Source organism: Ambystoma mexicanum, chromosome 7p, assembly GCF_040938575.1.
Source record: "Ambystoma mexicanum isolate Mex_15411 chromosome 7p, UKY_AmexF1_1, whole genome shotgun sequence".
Classification (NCBI taxonomy): domain Eukaryota; kingdom Metazoa; phylum Chordata; class Amphibia; order Caudata; family Ambystomatidae; genus Ambystoma; species Ambystoma mexicanum.
The window spans coordinates 721,594,133-721,621,192 of record NC_090939.1 but is presented as its reverse complement, the minus strand read 5'-3'; the positions used below and the strand labels follow the sequence as shown (position 1 = coordinate 721,621,192).

The 27,060-nt window shown below is 43.9% G+C and overlaps 1 protein-coding gene across 5 annotated transcripts in view; it reads left to right on the top strand.

The window, feature by feature from the left end:
• Positions 1-27,060, top strand: part of CTPS2 (CTP synthase 2) — a 2,467,148-nt gene that overhangs the window by 39,951 nt on the left and 2,400,137 nt on the right. For 3 of the 5 annotated variants that reach the window (XM_069636799.1, XM_069636802.1, XM_069636797.1), the window contains exon 2: positions 7,739-7,946. The exons of the other annotated variants lie outside the window; for them this stretch is intronic. In XM_069636799.1, the coding sequence (XP_069492900.1) occupies positions 7,944-7,946 (3 nt within the window). In that variant the 5' untranslated portion in view covers positions 7,739-7,943. The remainder of the gene's footprint in view (positions 1-7,738; positions 7,947-27,060) is intronic. 5 annotated transcript variants of the gene reach the window in all.

Genomic DNA, 27,060 nt, shown 5'->3' with positions numbered 1-27,060 from the left:
GACGCAAAAAAACACGAAGATTTTTGGAATTATTGTGTGAATCCTGAATCTGAAAAAGTTAGTATTGCGCTGTTTTGTGTCTGGGGTATTGTGGAGAAGGGCCTTGCGGAAGGTAACAAGGTAAGATAGGCTGACGATCGGTCTGCCAATGACTAGGTTGCCCATATTTGTTTTAGTATTTATTTTTTTTGTAAGAGGCCATGGTTTTGTGACCTCATTGGTTTTATTGGTGTTATGCAGGTAGATAGGTGAATTGTATCTACCCTTGTGTAGGGCAACTGGGTTGATATTGTATAGTGGTTGACAAGTAGACATAATTGGTTATGGCCCATTGCCACAAGATGAAACCTAGTTTTCTGCTCAACAAGGTATGAGTATTTGTAAATTTTAGCCTTGCATTATAACGTTGTGAGTAACAGAAGTGTAATATCATATTTTACATTTCATATTTTAGGTCAAATATCTTGAATTTTTTGCTGATAATTTTATAATTTGAAATATGCTGATTAACGGATTGTAATATTTACTGTATTACATGATAGAAGTATAATTATGTATTTTAATTGTGTTGTTTGTAAAGGTTCTTTGAACCAAATATCAATAAATATCAGTATTTTACGTAGTTAGAGGTTGTTCAAGGCGTGCCTAACAGATAAGAGACAGCCAATGATGATACTAATATTTACATAAACTATAGGTACATATGTTCCCTTAACTAACCAATCTCTCCATCCGGTAGGTTTTTACTGTTTGCCACGTAGGATGACATCAGAGTTGACGTATGTTGACATATAATAGCTTATGTGTAATTGAAATGTGTTGAGAGTGTGTGAGCTGCAATCTGTTTGTTCGCCAGGTTTCCCTACTTTATTGAACTGATAATAAAGTAGTATTTTGCCATATTCTTTAACTCTGTCCGGTTATTTGGGCCGGAGATAATTTATTTTGGTAATCCCATTCGGCACTTGGAACACTCCAGGTGCTACTGCACTTGTTCTTTGCCCCACTTTCCAACTTCTGTACCTCTGGGAACAGAGGATCCACTGAGTGTTGGGGGCAGGCGTTAACATACTCGCATTGCTCCCGTATTTAGTTGTCTAGGGCACCCTTGTGTTTCATGGATGGTGTCATGTAACTGTTGAGTTTCCTGATCCTAAGTTTATGTTTATTCATTTATATTGCGTGCCAGACCTGAAGGTATAAGGGCGCACGAGCAGCAAGGTTATTCTCAGCTTGGTTACAGTGCTGTACAATAATTACAGTGAGTACATAGGTACAGTTGCGACAGATGCATTGATGAACAGTTTACAAATATACATATTTACAAGTACACATAGGGTAGGCAGGGTGGGCAGTTGAGTTATTGGTCATTGTCCTTTATCCACTGAATGTAATTGCGTCTAAAGTGTGGGTAAGTTTGAGGTGTCCTTAAGGAAAGTGGCAGGGAGTTCCAGTGTTGGGCTTCTTTCACCTTGAAGCTGTTGCCACCCGTTTTGGTTCGTTTGAACCTAGGAACTGAGAGCAGGTTGGCGTTGGTGGTTCTGGTAGGTCGGTTGGGGGTGTATCTTTTTATTCTGTCGGCTAAGTAGCGGGGGCTGCATTGTTGAGGCAATTGTGAGTTAATGAGGCTACTTTGAGCAGGATTCTGTCAGTGGTAGTGAGACAATTATGGGCTCTCCTGATGTTAGAAATGTGTTCTCTCTTGGGAATGCTAAGCACTGCTCTAAGAGCATTTTTTTGCACAGTCTGGATTTTATTTGTAACATATTAGTTGGCTCCTATGTAAAGGGCAATACAATAGTCTGGTTTTGATAGTATAAGGGCTCTGGCTAAAGTGGTACAGCTCTGGGTGGAAAGGGAGGGTTTGGCTGCTCTTATTAGTTTACATGTGTGGGCTGTGGAGGAGGCCATGGAGATAACTTGTTTACGGAAGGAGAGGGAGAAGTCTACATAGATTCCTAGAGTTTTAACTTCCTTTGCTTCCTTGATGGAGTTGCAATCTATGATGAAGCTAGTGTAGTTGTGATCCAGTTTGTTGAGGTTAGGGGTGGAGCCGAGAATAATGAGTTTGGTCTTGTCAACATTCAGGCATAGACTGTGGGAGGCCATCCATGCCTGGATGATGAGATACACCCTATTCACCAAGGCCAAATCCTTGTTGTAATCTCCCGTCAACGGGATGAGGATCTGGGTATCATGTGCGTAATTAGTGTAGGTGATACCCAGGCCGTCAAGATCATCAAACGGGGGCTTAACACGTTGTACAATGTGGGGGAGACGCATGATCCCTGGGGTACCCCGCAGGTGAAGGGGATAGGGTCAGCGGATGCTGAGGTAGAGAAGACACGCATAGACCTGTTGTTCAGGAAAGACTCAATCCAACCGATGGCTTCTTGAGAGAAGTGGGCTGCCGAGTCTAGGTGGTTGCAGAGAATTTTGTGAGCTACTAAATCGAATGCTGCAGAGAGGTCAAGTAGAAGTAGTAGAGCTGTTTTCCCATTGTCTAGGAGGGTGTCGATTTGAACTTTGAGATCGATGAGAGCTGTCTCTGTCCCGTGTTGGGGTCTAAAGCCTGATTGCCGGATTCCCAGGAGATGGTTTATTTCAAGCTATTGTTGTATTTGTAGGTAAGCTGTCTTGTCTAATATTTTGAGCAAGAAAGGGACGGCGTTGATGGGTTTGTAGTTAGTGGGTATAGATGGGTCAAGGGATGGTTTTTTGAGTAAGGGGAGAACCGAGGACTCTTTAAGATTGTTGGGGATGATGCCTGAAGAGAAGGAGGCGTTAATGAGTTTGGTAATGAAAGGTGAGAGAGAGGTCTCTTGCCGCATCTTTAATGATTTGTGAGGGGCAAAGGTCGCCCTGGCAGTTTGAAGGTTTGAGGCCGAGGATACATTTTTCCACCTCTAACGTGGAGACTTTGGAGAAGCTGAAGCTGGAGAGTGGGTTGGGTGTGGGGTTATGAGGTGTAGGGCGGGGGGGAGTGTTGGTAGAGTTAGTAGAGTTGGTTAGGGATTCTTTTTTGTTATTGATTTTAGTTTGTAGGCCTGCAACTTTGTTGGAGAGGGCGCTTTGGACACTGGTGCACCATTGTTTATCTTTCACACATGTGTCAGGGGCAAGGACGGGTGTTTCCAGCTCTGTGATGATAGTAAACAATTCTTTAGTACTAGATTTGGCTTGTGATATTCTCTGGTTATAGGATTCCTGTTTAGCGATTATCATTTCTTTTTTGTAAGTGGCAGCTATTTTGTTGAGGATCAGCTTGTTGTTGACTGTGGGTGTTTGTCTCCATGCTTGTTCCTTTTTACATTTCTTTAATCTGAGAGCTTTTAGGTGGGTAGAGAACCAAGTGTTCAGGTATTTTTTCGGTTTGCTTTTTCTCAGATTTAGCGGTACAATGGAGTCTAAAGCTGAACGCATGATTTTGTTGTAACCCTCTACAAGGTGGTGAGGATTGGAAGTTGCTGAGAGTTGGTTCAGGGTTGGGAGAATGAGGGGGATGAGTTTTTCCGCTGTGATGTTTTTCTTGTTTCTCATGGGGATGGCTGTAGCTAGTGGGTTGTTGGAGATGGGGCTTGCGGCTTCAAGGGCGAAGGTAAGGAGATGGTGGTCGGACCACGGTTGAGGGGAGATGGCGATGATGGAGGCCACACAGTTATGGTCTGCGACCCAGTCAAGGGTTCTCCCTTTGTTGTTGGTAGGGGTGGACACTCTTTGGGTAAAGCCTAATTCTGAAAGGGTATTGTCAACAAGAGTAGCCTGGGGGTCTTTGGGGTCTTTAAGGCCTGGGTTAAAATCTCCTTAAATGAGGCTCTGGATAGTATTCTTTAGGTTGTTAGTAATGATGGTAGTGAGGTCTTCCTCGAAGGAGCCTAAGGGCCCAGGGGGTCTGTAGAGTAAATGGATGGTGATGTTTTGGGAGTTGGCGGTGGGCAACCTAGCTGTAAGCGATTCGCAAGATGTGTGGTTGTCTGTGGTGGCAAGTCTGATGTTGAGGTGCGTTTTGGCAATTATAGCGAGACCTCTGCCTCTGGATTCCAGCATTTGGTATGGATGGAATATGAGTCTATGTGATATTGGGATGTGGAGGACTGAGGGGTTCTGCCATGGGCGGGTCAGAGTATATGATATGATATGATGGGGCATTTATAACGCACCTGAACACAATTGTTTCTAGGTGCGACAAGACAAGTAGGGGGGAACCAGGGAGGACAAAATCACAATCTTACTAGGACTTGTGTCATTCAGATTGCGCAAGTATGGGGAAGAGCGAAGGGGAGAAGTGCAATTAACTCACAAGTGCAGCCAGTGGGTGGCTCATAAGTGCAGAGAGAAGCGACTGTAGGGTTGCAGATACAGACCCTTAAGTGCTGGGGAGCCCAGAGGCAGTGCGAGGGCAACTGGACATGCAGGAGCCTGGGTTCAAGTTCAGAGGGTGACATGGTGACCAGTGCCCGGAGCAGTCGGGTGTATCAGCAGGGGAGATGAAGAGAGAAAACAAAAGCAAAAAGGAAGGTCTTGAGTTGCTTCCGGAACCATAGGTGGTTCTGCTCAAGTTTGAGGGAGGCAGGGAAGCTGTTCCAGAGGGAGGCCCCAGCCGAGGAGATAGATCTGCCCCCAACACTCTGCTTGGAGAAGCGTCTGACCCTCAGAGAGTTGGAGATGGATATGTGGAGAGCTTGAGAAGGAAGATGTTTTGAAAGAGAAAGTTGAAGGTAGATTGGTCCTAGACCCCAAAAAGCCTTGTGGACGATGCAGAGGGTCTTGAACTTGATCCTTGCAGCCACAGGGAGCCGGTGAAGAGATCTCACAACTGGAGAGATACGACTTCTGGGCTTAAGGACAAGTCCTGCAGTCCTGTTCTGGATAAGTTGTAACAGTCGAAGAGTAGAGGCAGGAAGCTTTAGAAAGAGGCTGTTGCTATAGTCCAGCTTGGAGAGGACCAGAGCTCTGGAGACAGTGAGTTTATGGGGGAAACTGAGAAAAAGTAAGAATACCCCAGAGGAGGTGCAGCTGATAGTTTCACTTCTTAGAGACATCAGAGATGTGGGGAGAGGATGAGAGGGTGGAGTTGAAGAGGACTCCAACGTACTTAGCCTCACAGGAAGGAACAGGAAGAGGGCCCAGAGTGGGCGGCCAGAGTGAGAGAGGAGAGGAGGAAGTGGGTGTCCCTGTGAGGAGGATCTCAGCCTTACTGGCATTAAGGCAGAGATCATTGGCGGCACACCATTCCTGAATTGCAGCCAGACAGTTTGGTATGAGAGAAGAAACAGTGATGTCTGAGGGGAGCATGAAAGAGAGCTGAGTGTCATCCGCATATCATTGAAAATGGCAGCAAAACGTAGCTATACGGTGGGCCACAGGTGCCAGGTAGTGGTTGAAAGGTCGGGGAGAGCGGTTAGACCCCTGGGGAACACCACAAGTAGAGATAGAGATAGAAGAGAGGAAAGACCCCAGTGGGACCTGAGAGGGTTGGTCGGTGAGAAAGGAAGTCAACCAGGCCTGGGCCTGATCAGTAATACAAAGGTTGTCACACAGGTGACTGAGCAGGATGACATGGTTGACCATGTCAAAAGCAGATGATTGATCGAGGAGAATGAGGACAGAAGGGAAATTAGAGTCATGATTGGAGAGCAAGTCTTCACGGGTGTTCAGGAGAGCAGTTTCCATGCTTCTGGCAGCTCTGAAGCCAGACTGGTGGTCATGGAGGCAACCACAGATTCAGTATGTAGATTAAGCTGGGAGATGGAAGAGGTTGCCCAGGAAAGGAGTGATGGAGATCGGGCAACAGTTAGCCGGAGAGGAAGGATTGGCAGAGGGCTTCTTTAGAAGGGGGTGCACTAGAGAATGCTTAAGGGGGAGGGGAAAGTTCCAGTGGCAAAGGAGTGTGTAGAGGAGCAGTTACATGCCTCTGCAGGAGATCCCGCCCCATACCTCCTATATGTTGGAAGCCTCCGATCATGCCGTGTTTAACACCAGCCATTGTGCCAATAACACAGCGCATATTCGAAAGAAGATACCCATTGAGAGAACCCTATCGAATGTATCCCTGAAGAGATGACAATCTGACAGAGGAACTCTCTGAGGGAATATGAAAAAGAGCAAAGAGAGAAGCTAGTGACATCACAAGAGACATGTGCGACATCCCAAGATACTGGCCGAAGATGATGTATGGAACCTATAGAAACTAATGATGTAGTAAAGAGTCTAGTGAACTTTTAAATATGAAAAAGATTACTACACATGCACGAAGTGCTGCAGAGAATCAACCGTTCAATAATTGTACAGTTGCTGAAAGGGAAAGTAAACAAAGTCATCATAGAAGCTGGCTATATGTAGTGAATTTTCTTTTTTGTGTTTTAGCCATAAAAAGAAAACAAAATTATGACTTTTATCACATCTACATCATCAAAATTTCATAAATTATAAATCTTCAAACAAAGTGTTTTACATACTCATAAATACTACTCTAAGCAAACAATAAATTAAATAAACAGCATAGTTCATAATATAAGAACAAATATCATTACATAAACTGAACACGTATAAATAATGAAAAAAACATCTCACCAACTTAAACAAAATGAAGAGGAGTAACAGGACACTAAAGTAGGCAAGCACTGTATATCAAAAACAAGACGACATATCTAGTGAATAGAAAGCCACCACTGTATAGAAGCTGGACATTGGTATCATGAGTTTTAGTAAGCCAGGACCCATGAAGAAGAAGGGGAGAATTGTGTTGCAGCAAGAATAAGCTGAAATCATGGAGCTGCATAGTGAGACTGTCTGGCCTGGTATCAAAACTGGAGCAGCCAAGGTCGGCTATCTATTCTTGAAAGGAGTGACCGTTCTAAGGATGAAGCATCTCTTGTTAAGGTGCAGAGAAAGAACACCAAGAGTGCCACGTTTTATTAATTTAAGTCATTTAACGCCTGCAAAGTGGACCAAATCGTGGTCTCCTGTCACGTGAACCAAGGATGAACATAGAGTTGAACTTGGGAGTCCTAGAACAACAATAGTGAGTGCCTGTACTCCCATGTATTCCCAGAGACAAGGATACTTTTCAAGGCCAAGTTCAAAGACAATCTTCCTGGTAGAAGGCATGGGCGATGAGAGATGTTGGGCTAATTGGGTGGGGAGATGGAGTCAGGCCCACCGCCTTGCACCTGGGTCTGGGCTTGCATGCTGCTAAGTAAACCAAATGTTTAAGACATGGCACGAGCGTGCCAACTAATTATAGAGGTCCGCATAACGAAGGACCTTATAGTTTGAAGATCAATTGAAAACTGTGTTCTTAATGATTTTAAGGATGACATGTTTTAGAGGTAGGCATATCTTGTCCACCTGACAGTGCGCAGCCATTCACAATCAAACTTCCTATATAATGTATACTTATATGTTCCCCATAAGCCGATCACAATCCCTAGTAGGTTTTTCATTATTTGCCACGTAGTATGACATCACCTCTGATGTATTTTTAGTATAAAGTCTATGTTTTGTGAAAAGATCACTGAGAGAAATTTGAGCGAACGTCCGTTGATGCAGAACTCCCTGTTTTAGATCATTGATAAGAAAACAGTACTTTGCCATCTTCCTGAGTTGGTTCGGTTATTTAGACTCAGAGTTATTCTACGAACCCATCCATTGCATGCATGTTTCTAAAGGGCCCTAAGCTCACGTGGTAGCAGAGGATGGTTTAAAGATCCAAATCAGTTTGTCTCCACATTTTCAGATGATCGGGAATCCTCTGCGATTAGCTGGAAGATCGCTGGGTTTCCTGTGGAGAGCGGCTGATAGAAATAAACTTACAAGAAGAACTGAGACGGTGGGCAGGTCCCACTTTGACGGAATCCCTGCCACGGGCGCTCTGCGGACGGAAGGCGAAGTGGTCGGATTGAAGGAGGAGTAGATACCGAAGGCCTCAAGTCAACTAACGAATGGTGAGTAGGCTAAGGGGAATGGCAAATAAACGGGATTGTGATAATTTTGAGTAACGGGAAATATTGTGAAAAAGGGGTACCGCCTAGAAGCCCTGACTCAAGGGAGTTAGAAGGAGATATCTCAAACTCCAATGGGAGTAGAGTCAAATATATAAAGCGTAACCAGGATTACGTAAGGTGATGTTTCAAACCCTGTATAGGGTATAAATAAAGGCGAGACATAAGGTGATCATGGTGTTTATAAATGTGTAATGTTTCACTAGTCTGAATGTTGTTTGTTGAGTAAAAATATTGAAGAGCGATAAAGATTGGGAAAGAATTGAAAAAAATTGAAGTGCAACAGTGATTGAGTATAGCAAAGTGATTGGCGCCAATCAAGAAAATATATACGTCAATCAAGAGAATAGATAGGCTGCTGAAATTAGAGGCTTGAGCAGTGATTGATGGTGCTTGCTCATATTTGTTTTTAAAAATAAACATTGAAAAGTGGTGTTTTAAGCAAAGGTATGAAGTTTATTTAACAGTGTGGTAAGCATTGGCAGTCAATTGAGACTTGTCATTATGGGGGATACTCCTCTCATGCACCTATTGGAAACACTACCAAAGCATATGCCCAAGCTCAAACAGTATAGTGCAGAATGGGTAAACGGCACGGCAGATAAAATGTTCACGCTGTGGCTACAAGGGGAATCATTGTCAAAAGCGGTATTGCAACACATGACCACATACTTGCACGCTGCGTACAAGGGAAGAAATTAGTGAAAAGATTAGCAATTTTAGAGCTCTGAAAGATGTATCAAGAAGAAAGAGAAGACCCGCCACTTGAGGAGTGGGTGCTTAATCAGCATAAAGAGGAAGGCGTTGAGCCCTCAGCTTCCCTTACCTCAACTGAAGCAAAGGGTGTTGCCATGGAAGAAACCCGAGAAGGATAAGGCTGACGAGATAGTGTTTGTGCAAAACAAATGGGTGGGAGGACAGATATTACTTAAGATAGATGGGAAAAGTATTGAGGAAGTTAGGCAAAGAGAAGATAAGGATGAACAAGAAAGAAAAGATAAAGAACGAGAGAAGAGATTGAAAGAAGATGAGCAGAAAAGGAAAAGCAGGGAGCGCAACAAAAGCAGAAAGTACAACAATAGAGAACGATAGAAAAAAGGGATATACAGGAAAGAAAGAAAGAGGAGGAAGAAGCACAAAGATTAAGGGACAAAACATTACAGAGACGAAGGGAAGAAGAGGAAAGAAGGGAAGGGGCAAGGAGAGGAGAAGAACGAGGGCAAGAGGAAGAAAGAATTAGAGGGATTCGAGAAACCAAAGAGAAATAGATGAAGAAATTGAACGGAAAAGGAGACAGCGAGGTCTCGATGCCAGTCTAATTCGTAAAGAACAAATGAAGGCGAGCACAGAAATACAGTGCGATAGAGTGGAAGAGATTCTTCTGATAAAGGAAGTAATATCAGCAGCATCTAGCGTAGCATTAGATGAATAAAGATTTGATGCAGAAAGCATCAGAGAAAGGATCGATAAGGTCTATCAACAATTAAGGCAAAATAGCGAGTAGGAAACTCAAGGGAAAGATGATCGATCCCAGGTGCCTCAATCACGAAGTGAGGAGGGAAACCAGTTCAGTGATGAACGTTGAGCATTGTCTTTAAGCATACTGAATCTGGATAAGGATTAAGGGGATGATAGTCACACTAGTTGGGGAGTGGACATGTCAGATGAGGAAAGAGAGTCTGGTCTTGGGACAGAAGGAGGGAGCGTGTGCGCCCCTGAAAGGAATCTGCAAATGTATAAGGAACTCAGATGGTCAGATCTGGAACAACCTAAAGATAGAACACCAGATCCCATAGCATATCCTGCGCATCCCTGAGGACGATAGTGAGAAGGGAGAGTAACCACCATATGTGAGCAGGTTAAGGTCATTACCCACAAGGAGACAGACAGGGATGATTATCCCTGCCATGGATAGATTAATAGTGGGATCTGACTATGGGACAGGGATTATGCAATTTCCCTTGTTAGAAAAAGGGGGAGGAAGACCACAATATATTCCATGGCCACAGATGGACAAGGATAACTTAAGATGCAAGCTCCCTAGTTTGACTTCAGGTGCTGGGAAATGGATATACGAATGTGAAAAAATGACAGAAGGAAATACATTGGCCATTGGGGACATAAAAGGTCTCCTGGAAGCTATTCTTGGGGAGAGGGCTGATGACATATGGAGGAGAGCGGGATATTCAAGTATGACTGCACAAAACACAGCGCATAATGTAGCGCTGTTTAATAATTGTAGATCGGATGTTTGTCGGGCACTCAGGGTACAGTATACTGACACATCCGATATGGGTGCAATTATCACACGTAAAATGAAGGAAGATGACCCTATTGCTTATATTCAGGATATTCAGGAGAAATGGCAGATCTGCATGATTTTTCCATTGCGGAAAAGTCAGCGACGGAAAAGTTCTCGTGAGAAATGTGCGAACCACAAATGGTTTGCACATTTCCCATGCAAACGTGCATTTAAAACCCTTACAAACCCACACCCCCACCCATACCCGCAACACACCCACGACACACCGCCACCCACACCCTTAACACACCCCCACCCACAGCCCCAACATAATCAAACCCTACTTACCTTTCCTTCACGCTGTGTCCCTGCACTGCCAGTTCCCTTTCCCTTCCGTGATCGTGAACCGGCGCCGCAGGGTCCTTTTCTTTTTTCAGAAGCTGCAGGGGTTTCTCCCGCATCCCCCGCTGACTATACTGTAAAATATAGTGAGCGGGGTGTTGTGGGGGAAATCCCTGCAGCCCCTGTTTTTTATTTCTTTCTCAGGTGTGCTGCGGAGGTGTTCCCCGCTACACCCCGCTCACTTTACTGTATAGCATAGTGAGCGGGTATTGTGGGGGACACCCCTGCAGCCCCTGTTTTTTTTCCTTCATTTGGCAGGGGCCCGGGGGGACGTCCCCCGTTGCTCACTGTAGTGAGCGTGGTGTTGCAGGGGACAACCCCCTAGCCCCAAGTCCGACCTCACCGAAACACCTAAACACACACCATGAAAAGTTTGGACTTTTGGTAGTCCGAACTTTTCGTGATGTTTGTTTTAGGTCTTTTGGTGGAGTCGTGCTTTTAAAGTCGGCAAAATCGTACAATACCGAAATGGCAGCTTGAAACTCGCGAGCCGTGGGAAAAGACAGTGGTGTTATTTTACCACATTTTATGTCAGGGTTTGCCTGAGCGTGTACAGAGGCAGATGAAAAAACAAGTTTGGATGCAAGCGAAGCCATGGGCTGAGATACAGTTGACGATAGTACACCATTGTCGGTTATTACAAGAAAAGAACAAGAAGAAGGATGAGAATAGGAAAATAGAGTAAGCTAAATTAGTTCAGAATGTTTTTTCAAAATGTGCCATAGAAGGAGCAGTATTGACAAGCAGAGAAGGATTGGGAATGCAGGAAACAATGGGTACATCGTAGGCGAATAATCTGCACCTGATGGGTCAAGGTGGATATGGGTTCATACCACGAGGCAGAGGTATGGGTTACAGAGGAAGAGAATGCGGATTTCAAAATAATCAGGGTGGATTTCAAGGTACACAGAATGAGAACCAGAATGCACAGGGAGGTTATATCCAAGGAGGGATTAATAGGAGAGTTCCTCCAGTATGTTGGAATTGTGGAATGACAGGACCCATATTGTGCACATATGTGGGAGCCAAGGGAATGTACAGAATGGACAGTTTCCAAGAGTGGGGACAGCTTACCCTCCGCCATATAGCACACAGACCAGAGAAGGTTTTGCTCAAGATCACACATCTTATCAGAAACAGCAGCAGGTACCACAGCAGGGACAAGTACAAATGAATGCGCCACAAGGGCAGTCTCAAAAAGCCCCTATGCAGACACAGCAATATGCAAACACAGGACAAGTATTGACACCCAGAATAGGAGGTGTCACTGTGGTAGGAGGAAATCCTTTCACAGGGACGGGGATGAGCCTGTATCCACAATAGGACAGCTCCCAGGATCACTTGATGTGCTCAGTACTATCGGTGACACCAGATGCCCAAGAGGAACCAAGGGTCGATGTGACGATAAGGAGAAAATCCTTTTCTTTTTTTGTAGACACTGGAGCAACTCATTCATGTATACGAGAGGGAAAATATCCAAATTCAGGTATTGCCATGAATGCTCAAGCGTTCTCTGGAGCTACAAGTCAAGTTCCTTTTACTGATAAAGTACCAGTCTCCATTGGAGAATGTGACATGTCCGTTCCCTTGTTATATTCACGACAGACACTGGTTAATAATTTGGGAAGAGGTTTAATGACAAAACTTAATATGATGATTTCATTTACAGGTCAAGGAATAGTGTGCTCCACTCCAGCAATACACTATTTAAACATGGAAGAGTGTATACTGGCGTTCACAGAGCAAGTGGCTCTGCAATGCGTCCCGGTAGATCCAGAGAATATTCTATATGGAATGAGCATGTTATTGACATGGTTACCTGGCCTGGTGGGAAAGATTGTGAGAATACCTGATAAATTTCTGTTTAGACCTCATATACCTATGGATGAGGAAGGTGGACAGACTATTCCTAAAGAATTAGAAGCAGCCATAGTACGAAAGGAAATGGCAATGCTTGAAGGGATAGACAATGAGGGTAGATCATGGTGAACAGTGATAGCTCTTGAGGACGGGTACAGATTGACTGACATAACAATATGTTCAGGGAGGACCGAAACAGATGACAAAGTGGCGTTCTTCGTGAGCATTACATACTGGATAAGGATAGAGAAATGGAAAGTCCCACAGCGAATGGCGATAATGCGGCAAAGACCAGCATTTATTCAGGAAGATTTGGAAAAGGTGCCAAGTGCCTTAGGGACTACAGGCCCTTATGACATAGCTTTATTGAAGGGGATAGGAGAGGTCAAAATGAAGCTTGAGCCAAGAGCAATTTTACCTCGAGCAAAACAGTACCCCATGTCTTGACAAGCTGATGGGGGTATATTCCAGACTATTTCAGCACTGATGAATCCAGGAATTCTGGTACCATCAGAATCGTTGTGTAATACCGCAGTGTATCCGATAAAAAAATCTGAAGGGGGATTGTGGAGATTTATTCAGGATATGAGACTGATTAACCAGATTGTAGATGCTGAGTTTCTCCTCTAGTCCCTAATCTGGTGACAATATTGTGCAGTGTCCCAGTGGAAGCTCGAGATTTTACGGTGATCGATTTGAACAATACTTTTTTCTCAATCCCGTTGCACGAGGACTCACAAGATTTGACTTAATTCACGTTTTGCCAAAAAAGACTGAAACATACTAGGCTGCCTCAGGGGTACTGTGAGTCGCCATCGATCTTTAACAGAGTCCTACAGATGGATTCAGGCAACATTTGGCAAACTGTCCTGAAGAGAAATAAGCCAATTAATTACCTGACTGTTTTCCAATAATCCATTCACAATAGAAAATTCCAATACATTAGTGGGGCCCAAACTTTCAGATAATTTTTAGACAAATCCATGGGGATATCATCAAGATTGAGCATTTTATACACATTATGCAAGTGTATTGCATCTCCTATTCCTCTTAGTGTGATGCCGAGATCAAGTGGTCTAGTAACTGATCTGGTCCCAAAGTTCACAGCTGCACAAAACAGTCCTCAAAACCAGCACAATACAGTTTAGAGAAATGGTTGAACCAGGCTGGTTTCTCAGTGCTGTCCGTTATTACTGGAACAGAGCCTGCCACCTCCAAACCATAAGTAATAAACTGCCAAAAACCTTTTACTTTCGTTTGTCTATATAAGAGTGACAATGCTCCCACTTTGCAAATGCAAAATCATGCTTCTTTTTCAATAACAACTGTTTACAGTTATTTTTGGCTTGACTTATCTTTTCCGGTGTATACTATTTTACTCCTCAGAAGTTTGGCCAGTGCCTTTTTGGTGTTACTACATTATGTATCATACCAAGTTTCGTTGTTAATATAACAGCACTCTTGTGGAATAGTGATTGAAAAAATGCAGGACCAGTATGGCTCACTAATGACTCAGTGTGTTAGCAATTCTCCAAGACTATTTACAGGATTTCATATCAACTCAATCAGCAGCAATACCTTCCAACTGACACGCTCCAAACCTCTGCCTTCTAAGACATTATACCATGTTACCCTACGTTTATTATTACTAGCAAAAAGTGCCTGTTCTCCGAACGGGTTCTGTAGACACACATGATAAAACTCTCATCAATTGTTGAAAATCAATGATCTTGTAGGTCGCTGTTCTGATTCGCTTATCGCTTGATGCGCTTTTCACCCTGAAGTAGACTGCACTGAGAGTTGGCGCATGTGACTGGCTGACATACCCCGGAGCAGACGTTGGGGAGGCGAAAGTTGGTGTGGTGCTGGATACTGGAACCTTCTGAGCTCTCTCCCCACCTGTCACCTCACTCTGGCATGGTGCAGTATGTAGTGGTACGTTACAGTGCAAATATCCTGGAAACCGAGCATCCTAGGGCCTTGAAACGTGGTTTTCAAGGTCCCATTGGGACCTTGAGTTTTGTTCCTCTTGTCGAGACCGTTCCTTCTATGACCACATTGATGTTTTCCCGATTTCAGGCAACCATCTAATGTGTGAAGGTGCTGAAATCCAGGGAAAGGGGTGCCTAAATGTCATGTAGCCAGTAATGTCTGGAGGGTCCTAACAGGTAACTATGCACAAGTTGGTGCATGTTGGTGAAACAGTGTTGAATTGTATGAGGAACAACACTTTGCCAAGCCACAAACCCACACATTTTGACTTTTATTAATGTAGATTAAGGTAGGTACTAGGGGTAATTGGAGAAGAGTGTGCCTACTACAGAGAATAATGCAAAAGAATGTTTGTGGTCACTCATCCAAGGTATTATTGTCATGCCATTCACCATGTGCCAATTACCAGCATCTACCTTGATATAATTCTCAGGCATCTTGGAATGTTTTACTGTTTATTGAATTAAAACCAACTGCTATGAATCTAACAAGTCATTCGTTCTTGTGTTAGATATATGAGAGATTACCCAGAAAGGATGATAAACCTCTAAGAGTATGTGAATCACCAGAAGGTCAAGGTTCCCTGTAATAAAAGTTTAACAAATAAATGACTTGTACCCCTAGAATTCTCAGGCTTAAACAATTGATGTTTGAATCCTCTCTAGCTATTACATATAATGCTCCCAGGTATCTTGGATAGTCCCAAATCGGGAGTCTGCCCTTATTTCTCCCCTTTCTACCCAGCCCCCCACCCCCACAGTCACTGGAACATGAAAGGTTAATTAACCTGGTTTATACTTCTGAATAATTGTTCATATATCCTGAAAACAGCGGACTGCGTGCTCTCCCACAAATTAAGGTCAGTCTACATCAGGCAGCTTGGTCAAATTCCAGCAATATTCAATGGGAACAGGCTCAAGGTTTTGGAACCACTACTTGTGGAGACATCACTGAATGGGGTGATGTATCATACATCCACCAATATTTCTTGGCACTCATCCTTCTTAACACCAATATGACGAATCATTTTTATGATCTTCTGGTGCAGAAGTTGCTGGAGGGAGATCATACGTTATTACAATTACTATAGGTAGGTTCCGAGTTTTGGCTTTGCTCTTAATTATCTCGTTATGCTCATGCCTATTCCTTTTACTTATGGTAATCAGCTCTCCAGAGGTCATTTGAACTTTCAATTGGATGTGGAATCCTAATAGTAATAAACATTCTAGTTGGTTGATTAGTCATGATCAAAAGGACCACACTGTTCAATCATAATAGATTTTGAAAAACTAGTTTGCAAAGGATCATACAAGATGGATCCATTTGGTACACTAAGTGCAAAAAATTCAAATGGTCGTACTTGTAGTTTGGTGAACTTAAGATAAATCTTGCTTTCATGGTCATGATGCCGTCTACTACACATGACTCCTTAAACCAAACCATCACGCAATTGCACAAAAGAGTGTGCAAATTGTTGTGCAAAAGAGGCACAAATAAGTGGGAATTGTATTGCTCATCTTATGATATGTGCATGTTTCTGGCACATCTGTTAGGTGCACACTTATGTGCAAATGCTGACACGAGCATCAGTTTGCACCACAAATGAGTGCATCTACCCTAAACAAAACACAAGCAAAGTAGTTCAGACAATTGTTTTATGTCTGTGAAAAACCAGAGGGTGTTTCACTGCCTAATCTGCAGGGATCCCTTACTTAGGTGGCCAGGGCAGGTCATCGCCTTTGGATACAGACCCTGGGGGTGGACAAGTGTGGGAGGATCACCTGGGTGAGGGGTGCTCAGCGAGTGGGGGAGGAACGCTGTAACGCTCACCTGATTCCCGTAGAGGCGCCGGTCTTGACTGGGCGTATACCGTATCTTCAAAGGTGATGTGTAACACACGGCTGGCTCTTTGGGCTGGACCTCTGTGCACTGTATGTCTGACTCGAAGGGTAAGATGTCTGCAGATAGAAAATATGGGATTAATGAACTGGGTTATTGAATGTCTCTCTCTTCTTCCCTTTCTCTTCTCCTGTAGAACCCCAAAGGTTAACGCTCTCACCTTAGGTAAGTGAACGCCGTGCTCTCCATCTGCCTCGAGGCAGGGTGCTGTAACCAGTTTCTTCACTGGATAAGGGGAGCAGGCCTCTTGACTTCAGAGGACTGCTGTCCGTCGTTTACTGCACGAACGGTAAGTTTCGAGTAATTCTAATGTCTTTAAAGTCTTTAGTAATGATGTCTCTTGTTTTGCAGGGTTCCGGCGATGGCGGATGACGGGCTGAAGTGAGTTGAAGATGGAGCCCGTGTGATGAATAGAAGCGCCTGGAAGCACGTAAGTAAGCGCTTGTTGCCTGCTTCACGATGCGCTTTAACTGTCTTTTTATTTTGCAGGCACAAGTTCGGAGCGGCTGCAGGGTGCCGGAATACCCACTGGGTTAGATGTGGAAAGGAGTAATGGCACGTGAGTATTAAAGTTCCCCAATGTCTTTAAACGCACCTTGTTTTGTCTTTCAGATGTGGGATGCAGCGCCGAAGGCCTCCGGAGCGTGCGAAGAGTTGGTAAGCTTTTGTCTTTCAGAGGCCGGAATGCAGTGTGAAGACCTCCGGAGCGCACGAAGAGTAGGTAAGCCTTTGTCTTTCAGATGCCTGAATGCAGCGCGAGGCGTTGGTGACAGCCGATGGACCAGGTAAGTGAAGAGCTGTCACTGAAGACCGTAATGCTAACCTGTTCTTTCTTGTCTTTATAGGTGTTGCTGAAGACTGGATTCAGGATGGTAAGCCTTTTTCCTTAGGCCCAGGATCAGATGCAGAAGACACGATGAGCGTTCTGCTGCTGAGGATGCAGAATAACGCAAAGCAAGATTCATCCATCGGGTGTGGTTTAAATAGCCTCCTGTAGTGCTTAGGTGTCTCCTTCCACGGCCACGCCTAGGTAAGAAAAGAGTTCCTGCTTTCCAGAAGAGTTCCAGTGTTCTGAATCTAGGGAGTGGCTCCTGCCCCACCCAACAGGAAAAGTAGTTCCAAACAGAAGAGGATCAGAGGCTCAACTGGCAGGCAAGTAAGCAGCATGGTCTGCTGCAGGTAAATCCACCCAAGCATTATGAGCCCGGCGCTTCCAGCGCTGGGACTGGGCATATTTATGAGCCTGGTGCCACTGGCGCCAGGACTGGGTCCAAAAGGTCCCAATTGGGACTGGTTGGCACTCGGAACCTGGGTTATGGATCTGCTTCCAAGGGAGTTGGGAAAACCCTGACCTTTTGGAAGCAGAGATCATGACAAACGCCCAAAGGCAAGACATGGTATCCCCCCTTTTCAAATACCCTTGTCCCATCCTATTTTATAGGATATTCCAACTCCCCAGAACACCCCCTTTCCTACACAAACACTGAGCCGAGGAAGAGGAGGTCTGAGGCTAAAAGCAGTACCACCGATGCAATACATTGCTAATAAGATCAGGCACTTGATCTTAATCACATACACCTGGTACCTATTAAGTCTACCCACATGGTTAAAAGGTGGAAAACGTAGACACACTCTGGGCAAGGTAATGCACGAGAAGGAGCATTCTTCCAGGGCGACGGCAAACCCGGTGGAGAAGAGCGACAGGCCAAGGGTCGAAACTGAGGTACAGAGAAACCTTGGCCACCCCAGCGAGAGATTGTTACCTCAGAGGGCCTTGAAAGGTGCACAAGGAAGCCCAACCAGAGAGAAAAGACAAACCTCTTTTGTGTTTCAAGGATGCCAGCCACCCTTCCGGGTGAACAGCAGAGTTGGGGAGGTGCAGCAGCCGTTGTGGTATCAGCCATGACTTCAGGATCAAAGCCGCGAAAGATGAAAATGAATTAACACAGCCGGTGAGTTGATGAAAGCAATGAAAGTCCGGTCTGTGTTAAATGAAACTTGACGGCAACAGTATCCAATGAATGAAGGTTGCACGTGTGCCAATAAGACATGAGCGAAAGCAGAGCATTGTAAAGAACTGTAAATTAAAGATACAAAGTAACAGAGTAGTCCCGCGAAAGAAGATTGCCCAATCGAAAGTTTCTGTGAAATGTCTAATGCTGTGGAAGAAACTGAGATACATGAGGTTTGATCCCAGCAGAGGGAAACCTCGATGTGAGAGATATCTTTGAACTTTGAAATAAGCACTGTACTCGAAACTACATTTACCAAGAGGCCTTGGTGTAGGAGAGAAAAAGTGACGTTTGAGGAAAGGAGGTCGAAGTGGTCATGCCGAGGCAAGAGCAAAAGCCTTGCAGTTTTGAGAGTCTTCGACAGCGGAAGAAAAGTGAAAGGAGGCTTGAGCCTGACAGAGGGAAGCCTATGAAGGTGTGATTGAAACTTGGGCAAGGGAACCCCCACACGTTGTGATAGAAAGGTTTGAGCCCGGCAGAGGGAAACCTGCACAAAAGGAAACACACTTTTGTCGAACTGTATTACAAGACTTTTCATGGAAGGCCAAGTGGGCCCTGTTCCACGAAACAAACTGCATCATTGTGTCCAAAGCCAGAGTGTGTCGCAAGGTCGAAGTGTGCCACCTTCCCCCAGGCTACAAAACGTGGGGAATGGAGTTTACTGAGCCATACTGACATTTCTTTTGGACACCGATTTTCCTTTCTGCATTACACATTCCCTTTACACATTTATTGTATTAGACAGAGGGCAGGCGTTAGGTTTATTAGTATAGGCCCTTTTATGTGGACTAAGGACTGGCTGGGACTGTATTTTCTTTTTGGTTGATGGTCGAGAATACTCCCATCTTAATTGTAGGGCAAGATAGGAGTTTTTCAACCCCTTTTATACCATCAATAAAGGTTTTGAAACTTGCAGCTATTGTGTAAGTGTCTACTTGTGATACCATGCCTCCCTCAGATATGGTGTCAGGCGTGGGATACGACTCAATTGAAACAAGTTGGTGAACCCTAAAATTTCAAAAACGTAGTAACCAATCCTCAGACCCCACTACCGCTACAAAAGTGGAAAACAAGGTTGATTATTGTTATACCGCCCGAAGGAGAAAAACAAATTATTGAAATAGACAGTAATGACCGTATGTATAATATAAAAGGTCTGTTTTCCCAAATACATACACCTGTCATTCAGCAAGACCTATTTTTTCAGTCTCAGGTTTTACTGCACACGCTACCTCTCTCTCATTACCATATCCAACAGTGGGATCGGCTAGTCCTAAAAATAAGACCATCTCAGGTCTTTATTAGGCTGGGGGCATTGAGTTCCCCTTTATGGAAACATTTCTCTTTAATGCTGAAACACCCCCTGATTCTGGCATGTCTGGTGTAAACCCCGGTACTCCGGGATCCTCACCTCAATCGGAATCAATCACTGAGGGACTCAAGTTTTTTTTAAACCTCCTTTGGGGGAAACAAGACCATCTTCTTTTCAGGATCTGGGGGCGAGTCAGAAAGAACCCTCACGCCTCCTGGGAATATGGCCTCAATTGAAGATGTGCTAGCACAGTTGGCCGCCCATCAGATACAAGCAGAAACCTGTCTCCAATCAAGCTTAGAGCAATTAGTTGCATTACAAACAAAACCCCTATTACCTCAAGGAATACTACAACCCTATCAAGATGGAGAAGATTTGTGGATTTTTTTTCCTGAATTTTGTTCGACTAGCAGAGCAGTTTGGATGGGCTGAGAACCTAAAAATCTGTTATTCAGCACCACTATTGAAGGGGGAATTGCAAACTTTCTATCAGTTACTTAATCTCCCAGCAGATGCCACCTTTGTATATATTAAAGAGGGACTCCTGAAAAGGGTAGGTCAGACTAGCATCTTCTATAGACAAAAGCTAAGAAGTATCCAACTAAATCTGGGAGAAACACCTTTAGAATTAGAAGAGCGGATTAAAAACACCATATCTTTATGGGCAGCCAAAGAGACTCAGGCCAAACTGATAGAGATGCTAACCCAGGAAATTATTTTTTTTAAATGTTGTTTTTATTAATATTTTCATTATTATAACATACAAAATCACCCCTCCCCAACTCCCTTCCCCCAAAATCCCCCCCACCCCCCGGGCAGCTACCCCTTTGTTACTAACATTCCTTTACAATCCAGATAAGTATACTTTAATTGAATAAATCCAAGATCCGTATTCTTTGCGGGCACCAGTTCTCCCGAAAGTCTTTATGCAAAAAGTCCAGCACAAACTCCCAATCATTCTTACATTTCTTTTGCTCCTCTTGTAATACATAAGTAAACCATTCCAGTGAAAGATAATGCCAAATTTTCATTAGCCATTCTTGTTCTGTTGGGGCTATAAATCGTTTCCATTTTTGCGCTATGAGTGACACGGCGGCAACTGTCAGTATCATATATGCTTTCCTTTGCTTCCTTTTGGTTAATACCTACAAAACATCTCCCAAGACCAACATCGACTCCCCCATGCCTCTTCGTATCTGGAGACTGAAAATCTCATACATTGCATTGTTGACATTTACCCCCAAAACCTAAATTTTCGGGTGATCCCATCGTATATGGACCCATATTCTATTTCTTTGCATCCCCTCCAACATTCACCTGAAACATTCTTATAAAACTTGTGCAATTTCTCCAGCGTGAGGTGCCATTGTACCATTACTTTAACCCAAATTTCCCGTATCTGAATTGCCCGGATCAATTACGGGATTCCCTTCCAGACCACCAACCACTGGGTCTCTATAATGTATCCCCATTCCACTTGACTCAAATTCTCTCCGATTATCTTGTACAAGGCCCCAACCATATGTCTATTACCCGAATTTGTAGTAATATATTTTTCAAATGGGGATATATCCCTTATTATGAAGTGCTTGTTGACCATTATCCAATGTCGTAGTTGAACATACCTTAATATTTTTCATTCAACAAAAACGCTTGCTTGCTTTGTTGAAATGTTCTAATCCCCTGACCATCTACCATGTCTCCCATCTTCAGACATCCCGCTTCCTCTAATTTCTTAAATGCATTCTGTTCCAATCCCGGAGTAAACTGGTGATTGCGAAAAAGAGGTGTGAAGGGAGAGGAAAATGCAGTGATACCTGATTGCTTCAACACGGCATCCCATAACTGCACCATCAAACTGTAATTTTACTTGTTGGGCCGATCCTGCTTTTCACACCATAACACTTCCTGAAGGGGTTTACCAACTACTGCTCTGTCCATTCGCACCCACATTTTCTCCATGTCCCCTTTGAACCATTCCGTAATAATCATCAATTGGACCGCCTGATAGTAAAATTTAAAATTTGAAGCCCTCATCTCCTCCTTATGTACGGGTGCCGTTAGCATCTTCCATGCAACCCTAAATTTCTTACCTTGCCAAATATAATCCCTCAATATCTTATTAAGTGTCTTAAAAAATGTCATGGGGACCATGATCAGTAATGCCTGGAAGAAGTACAACACCTTTGGGAGAACCATCATTTTACTTACTTTTATTCTTCCCGCCCACAATGTTGTCAGAAAATTGCATATCTGGAGCCATTGTTTAATTGACTCCAAAAGAGGGAGATCATTTGCTTGGTGCATCGGAATCTGTTAATTGTATACCCAAATAGCTCATATCCCTTTCCGTTAATACATATTGGTCTTCATAGCCTTCCTTCTTTCCTGATATTTTCCCTTGTTGAAATGTCATCATTGCTGTATTTTGTATGTTGATTTTTAGGCTTGCCACCACCCCAAATTGTGTTAATTCTGTTGCTAAGGCAGGTAAAGAAGAAGGTACATCTGTCAGTGCCAACACTATGTCATCCCCAAAGGCCATTACTTTATGGTCTTCTCCCCCAATTTGAATACCTTGAATTTTCTCCTCTTCCTGGATTCTAGACAACAATGGCTTAAGATGCAGTGCAAGCAATATCGGCAATAACGGCACCCTTGTTTTGTCCCGAACCTCATGGGAGAGATCCCCATTAATGGCTAGTCGTAGGATTGGGGTTTTGTTGTTTGCTCTTACCATTTGTAAGAACCTAGGACCAAATACCGTAGTCACCATTGTCAGGAATAAAAAGGACCATTTGACTCGATCAAACACCTTTTCGGCATCGAATGTTATAACCTCTGCTGATAATATTGCCTTGTTTATTTTCTCTATCAAATGGCTCACCCGTCTAGTTTTGCCGAATGATTGCCTCCCCATTACTATCTCGGAGGGATCAGGGTGAATTAGTAACGGTACTAGCCGTCCCAGTCTGGTTGCTAATATTTTAGTATAAAGCTTGGAATCTATATTGATGAGAGCTATGGGTCTATCGGATCCACATTGTGTCCTAACCTTCCCTGGCTTTGGGAAAAGCACCACCTTTGCCTTTTTCATTGAGTGTGTAATAGTGCCCTCGCCCCTGAGCGAACTGAACAGTGAGGTCAGCACTGGGGTTAAATCCTCTATGTAGGTCCTATAAAAAATGACTGGGAAACCATCTGGTCCCAGAGTTTTATGAAGGGTAGAGACTTTATCGCTTCTCGTACCTCGTCCTGTGTAATCTCACCCTCTAATTCTTCCTTGTCAGCCACATCTAGTTTCTTTAACCAATATTGTTCCAAATAGGTCATTTGTTCTTGGGGTCTGGGTGATCCGACGTAAATAACACAGAATAGTACTCTGTGAATGCTTCTATTATATCTCTAGAAAATGAGCTAATTTTACCTTGCCCCGATTCGATAGTGCGAATAATCCTGGTTTCTTCCTTCATTCGGACTTGATGTGCCAGCAGGCGGTCAGCCTTATTTTCTTTGATATAACAGCTCTGTCTTAAATACAGCAGAGTCTTCTCAGCATGACTTGTCTGCAATAGATCTAATTGTCCCCTGAGATACCTATGTTTATTCTGCATGTGTGCCCCCTTGTTTGTTTCCATCTCCTTCATAACTGCTTTTAATAGGGTTTCCAGCTCCAGTTGGGCTGCTGTTAGTAACTTCTCCCTTTTGGCTTTTTTCGCAATTAGTTCCCTGCTCATGGTTGCTTTAAAAGCATCCCATACCCATCTTTTAGGTGTACTGTGGGTCCCATTTAGTTCTAAATATTTATTAATTTTGCCTGGAATTTCTTCACCCATCACTTGTTTTTTTATTTTAAGTTCTGGTAATTTCCAACACCATTACCCTGACTCTTCATTTTCCTGGAGAATTGTTAACTTTAATGGTGCATTATCGGATAGGGCTATTGGGCCCATATCCATTTTGTATTCTTCCTAACAATGAAACTGAGACCCACACATAATCTTTCCTTGAAAATGTCAGATGGACAGATGAATAAAACTTATAGCCTTCGTCGTCCTGCTAAGTTCCTTTCCAAGCATCTATTAGTGATAGGTTGGCCATGATCATTTTTAATTTTTGATTTTTGAGTTGGGGGTCGTTGAGATGTCTGTCCAACCCTGCTCCTATCAATTTGGGGATCCCAGGTCATATTGAAATCCCTGTCAGGATAATTTGTCCTTCTGCAAACAGTTCTAGCTTGCCCAGTACCCCTTGCAAAAACATATCTTGCCCCGAATGTGGCGCATAGATTGTAGCAATCGCATAACGCTTTCTTCCCATTTGTATTTTAAAGAATACATTCCCTCCTTGACCGACCCAAACTTTCAAGGCTATTAAGACCCCTCCCTTCTGTCCATTATCGTTTGATTGAACAATATGTGGGTTATCATATAATTGCAATTTATTCGCATCGTTCCTTGAAAAATGTGTCTTTTGAAACATCACTACATCAGGTTCCTCTCGGCCCAAAAAACAACCCGACTTTACGTCTTTTGACTGGGGAGTTTAAACCCCTAAAGTTCAAGGATAGGACTTGGATTATTTTTTTACTTCCCATCTCAATATATGTACTCTGATTATGCCTTTGGTAGCTGACCACCCACTCTGCCCCCCAACACAATTGACCCATCCCGCCCAGACCCCCGACCCCCAATTCCCTCCCTTCTCCCCGGTCGAGCCCAACCTATACCCCTTCCTCCCACGCATAACACTGTGGAGGTTGAGCCCCATTACACACCCGGAGATTAATTGTGTGGGTCTACCTGTACCCAGCACCCCCGATTCCAAGCGCCAAGAGCTTTCCCCCCTACCTTCCGCCACCTCCAATACTGGAACTTCCTGACCCCCTTAAAATATTTGTACACCACAACCATCGCTACCATCCCATAATTTGCAGATTTAAAGACAAAACACATTAACTTTCACATTTTACCCTCTCCGTGACTGTAGATGTCATTCTCAGTCGACACTTCCTTGGGATCGTTCTCACAGTGTTTTGTCTCGAGATGATTTAATCCATTCCCATCTTCTGAATATCCCTGTCTCGTGTTCTTTATGAGCTTCCTTTTGATGATTCCCTTCTTCTTCTATCTTCTGTATCCGTAGGCCTTCTTCACACGAAGTGATCCGATGTTGTTGCTCTTCCCATGTAAACAAAATGTCCGAAAGAGAATGTCCATCTGTAGCGAATTTGGTTTTTAATTAGAACTTTTACTATTGGACCCATTAGTCTACGCTTCAACAAAGTTACTTGCGCCAAGTCTTCATACAATTGTATTTCTGACCCATTGACCTTAATAGGGGTTGCTTTTCTTGCTGCTTGTAGGATTGCCTCTTTATGTCCATACCTTTGTATTGCAACAACAACATCTCTGGCCCTTACTCCTGGATCTTTGCGTTTTGGGCCCCTGCAGTGTACTCAGTCTATCGGGACATCCTCCCCCATTTCCAAATCTAAAAGGTCGGCAAACACCTGTTGCATGGTTACTCTTAAGTCTCGATCCTCGATCATTTCCAGGAGAGATTTGACCCAAATATTGAATCTCCCTGATCTGTTTTCAAGATCTTCCATTTGTATTTCCATATTTTAGGTCGATGTTGCCAGTTGATCAGTCAGTAGATCTATTTTGAGTGTGTCTTCCGCAATACCTCGAATCGCTGTTTCATTTGTTTCTACTCACTCTGCTAAATCATTAATGTCACTTTTCACCTCCTGTAGAGATTGTGCAAGTTCTGTTCTTATAAGTGCAAATTGTGCCTGCAGCGTTTCCATCATTTGATCCTTAAAATCATTGAAGCATTGTTTAATTATTTCAGTTGTAGAATCCTGCTCTGTCGTCTTGGTAATGAGACAGGTCCTGATACTTGGTGGGTTGACGGGCGTTCATCAGTAAGCGTCTCTTCCCCTTCTTTGCGCCATAGTTTCGGCAGCGCACCTTCTGTTGTTTTTTCGTTTGCAATTTGGGAGTAGGGACCCCCTCCACTGGATGTTTAGATCTGCTCCGGGACATTGTGAAAAAAAATCATCTACAGTCACAAACTTGCCAGCTCTCCCCTCTGCCCTTTCATGTGACAGAAGTGGAATCTTACCAAATTCTACTCTAACATGACAGTCTCCAAAAATGTCACCACAACGTGAATGGTGCATTCAAAGTCTTACAGACACCTGCCCCGCCACTATTTCTGGGGCCTCACACTCCCTTTATCCTTAAATCAGGTCTTCAAATCTTCCTCTCAGGTACCATCTCAGGAAATTCCTCCTCAGTGATGGTAATGCGCTGTAGTTCTTCCGAGCGGCTGTATAGTTGTAAGCCCTGTAATCGCCTCTTGCATCGGTGGAATTGCCACGCCCTGACAATGCCTCGAAAAGGTCACGATCGATTGTTGATGTTGTGCTGCCAACATCCACTCTTTAAATGCTTTTCCCTGATCCCGGCCAGGAGGAGCCCTCTCTTCACACTGCCACTATCTAGGCAGCGATCTTGGTAACCACCCTGGAACATTTTATTAATTCTTTACCTCCCTATTTATTAAAAGCAGTGTTGTAATTGAACAATCACAAAATAGTCCATATGTGAACCTCTGCGAGAACGAACACAGCCCATTCACCTGTTCTTTGAGAAGGTACCCACTCGAGAGTCCACAGCCACACTTTAGCTCACTGTACCTTTCACATATGGCAAATATCCATTTGCATATATGTCTTTGTCCTGCCCACATGGGCAGTCCAGCACCAAAATACTATGGCAATTCCCGTGGGGGCGGAACAAAGACTGATATGCAAATGAATATTTCCCATCTGTGAAAGGTACAGTGACCTAAAGTTTGGCTGCAGACTCTCGAGTGGGTACCTTCCCAAAGAACAGGTCAATGGGCCATGTTTGTTCTCGCAGAGGCGCGTCTATGGACTATTGTTTGATTATTTAAGGGACTAAGGTTTAGTCACCCAAAGTTTCCTGGGGTCATCCAGACGTGGACCCCTTGCTCACTGTGCTCAGAGAGGTACAGCTCCACCTCACTGATGAGGCCCAACACGTCTGAAACATGTGCATGGGGTTGCTGTTGCTACTCTTGTTCAGAAGGGAATTGTCATAGCATTTCGTTGCTGGACTGCCCATGTGGGCGGAACAAAGACTGATATGCAAATTAATATTTCCCATCTGTGAAAGGTACAGTGAGCGAAAGTGTGGCTGTGGACTCTCGAGTGGGTACCTTCCCAAAGAACAGGTCAATGGGCCATGTTTGTTCTCGTAGAGGGGCGCTTATGGACTATTTTCTGATTGCAATTGAACAAACCAA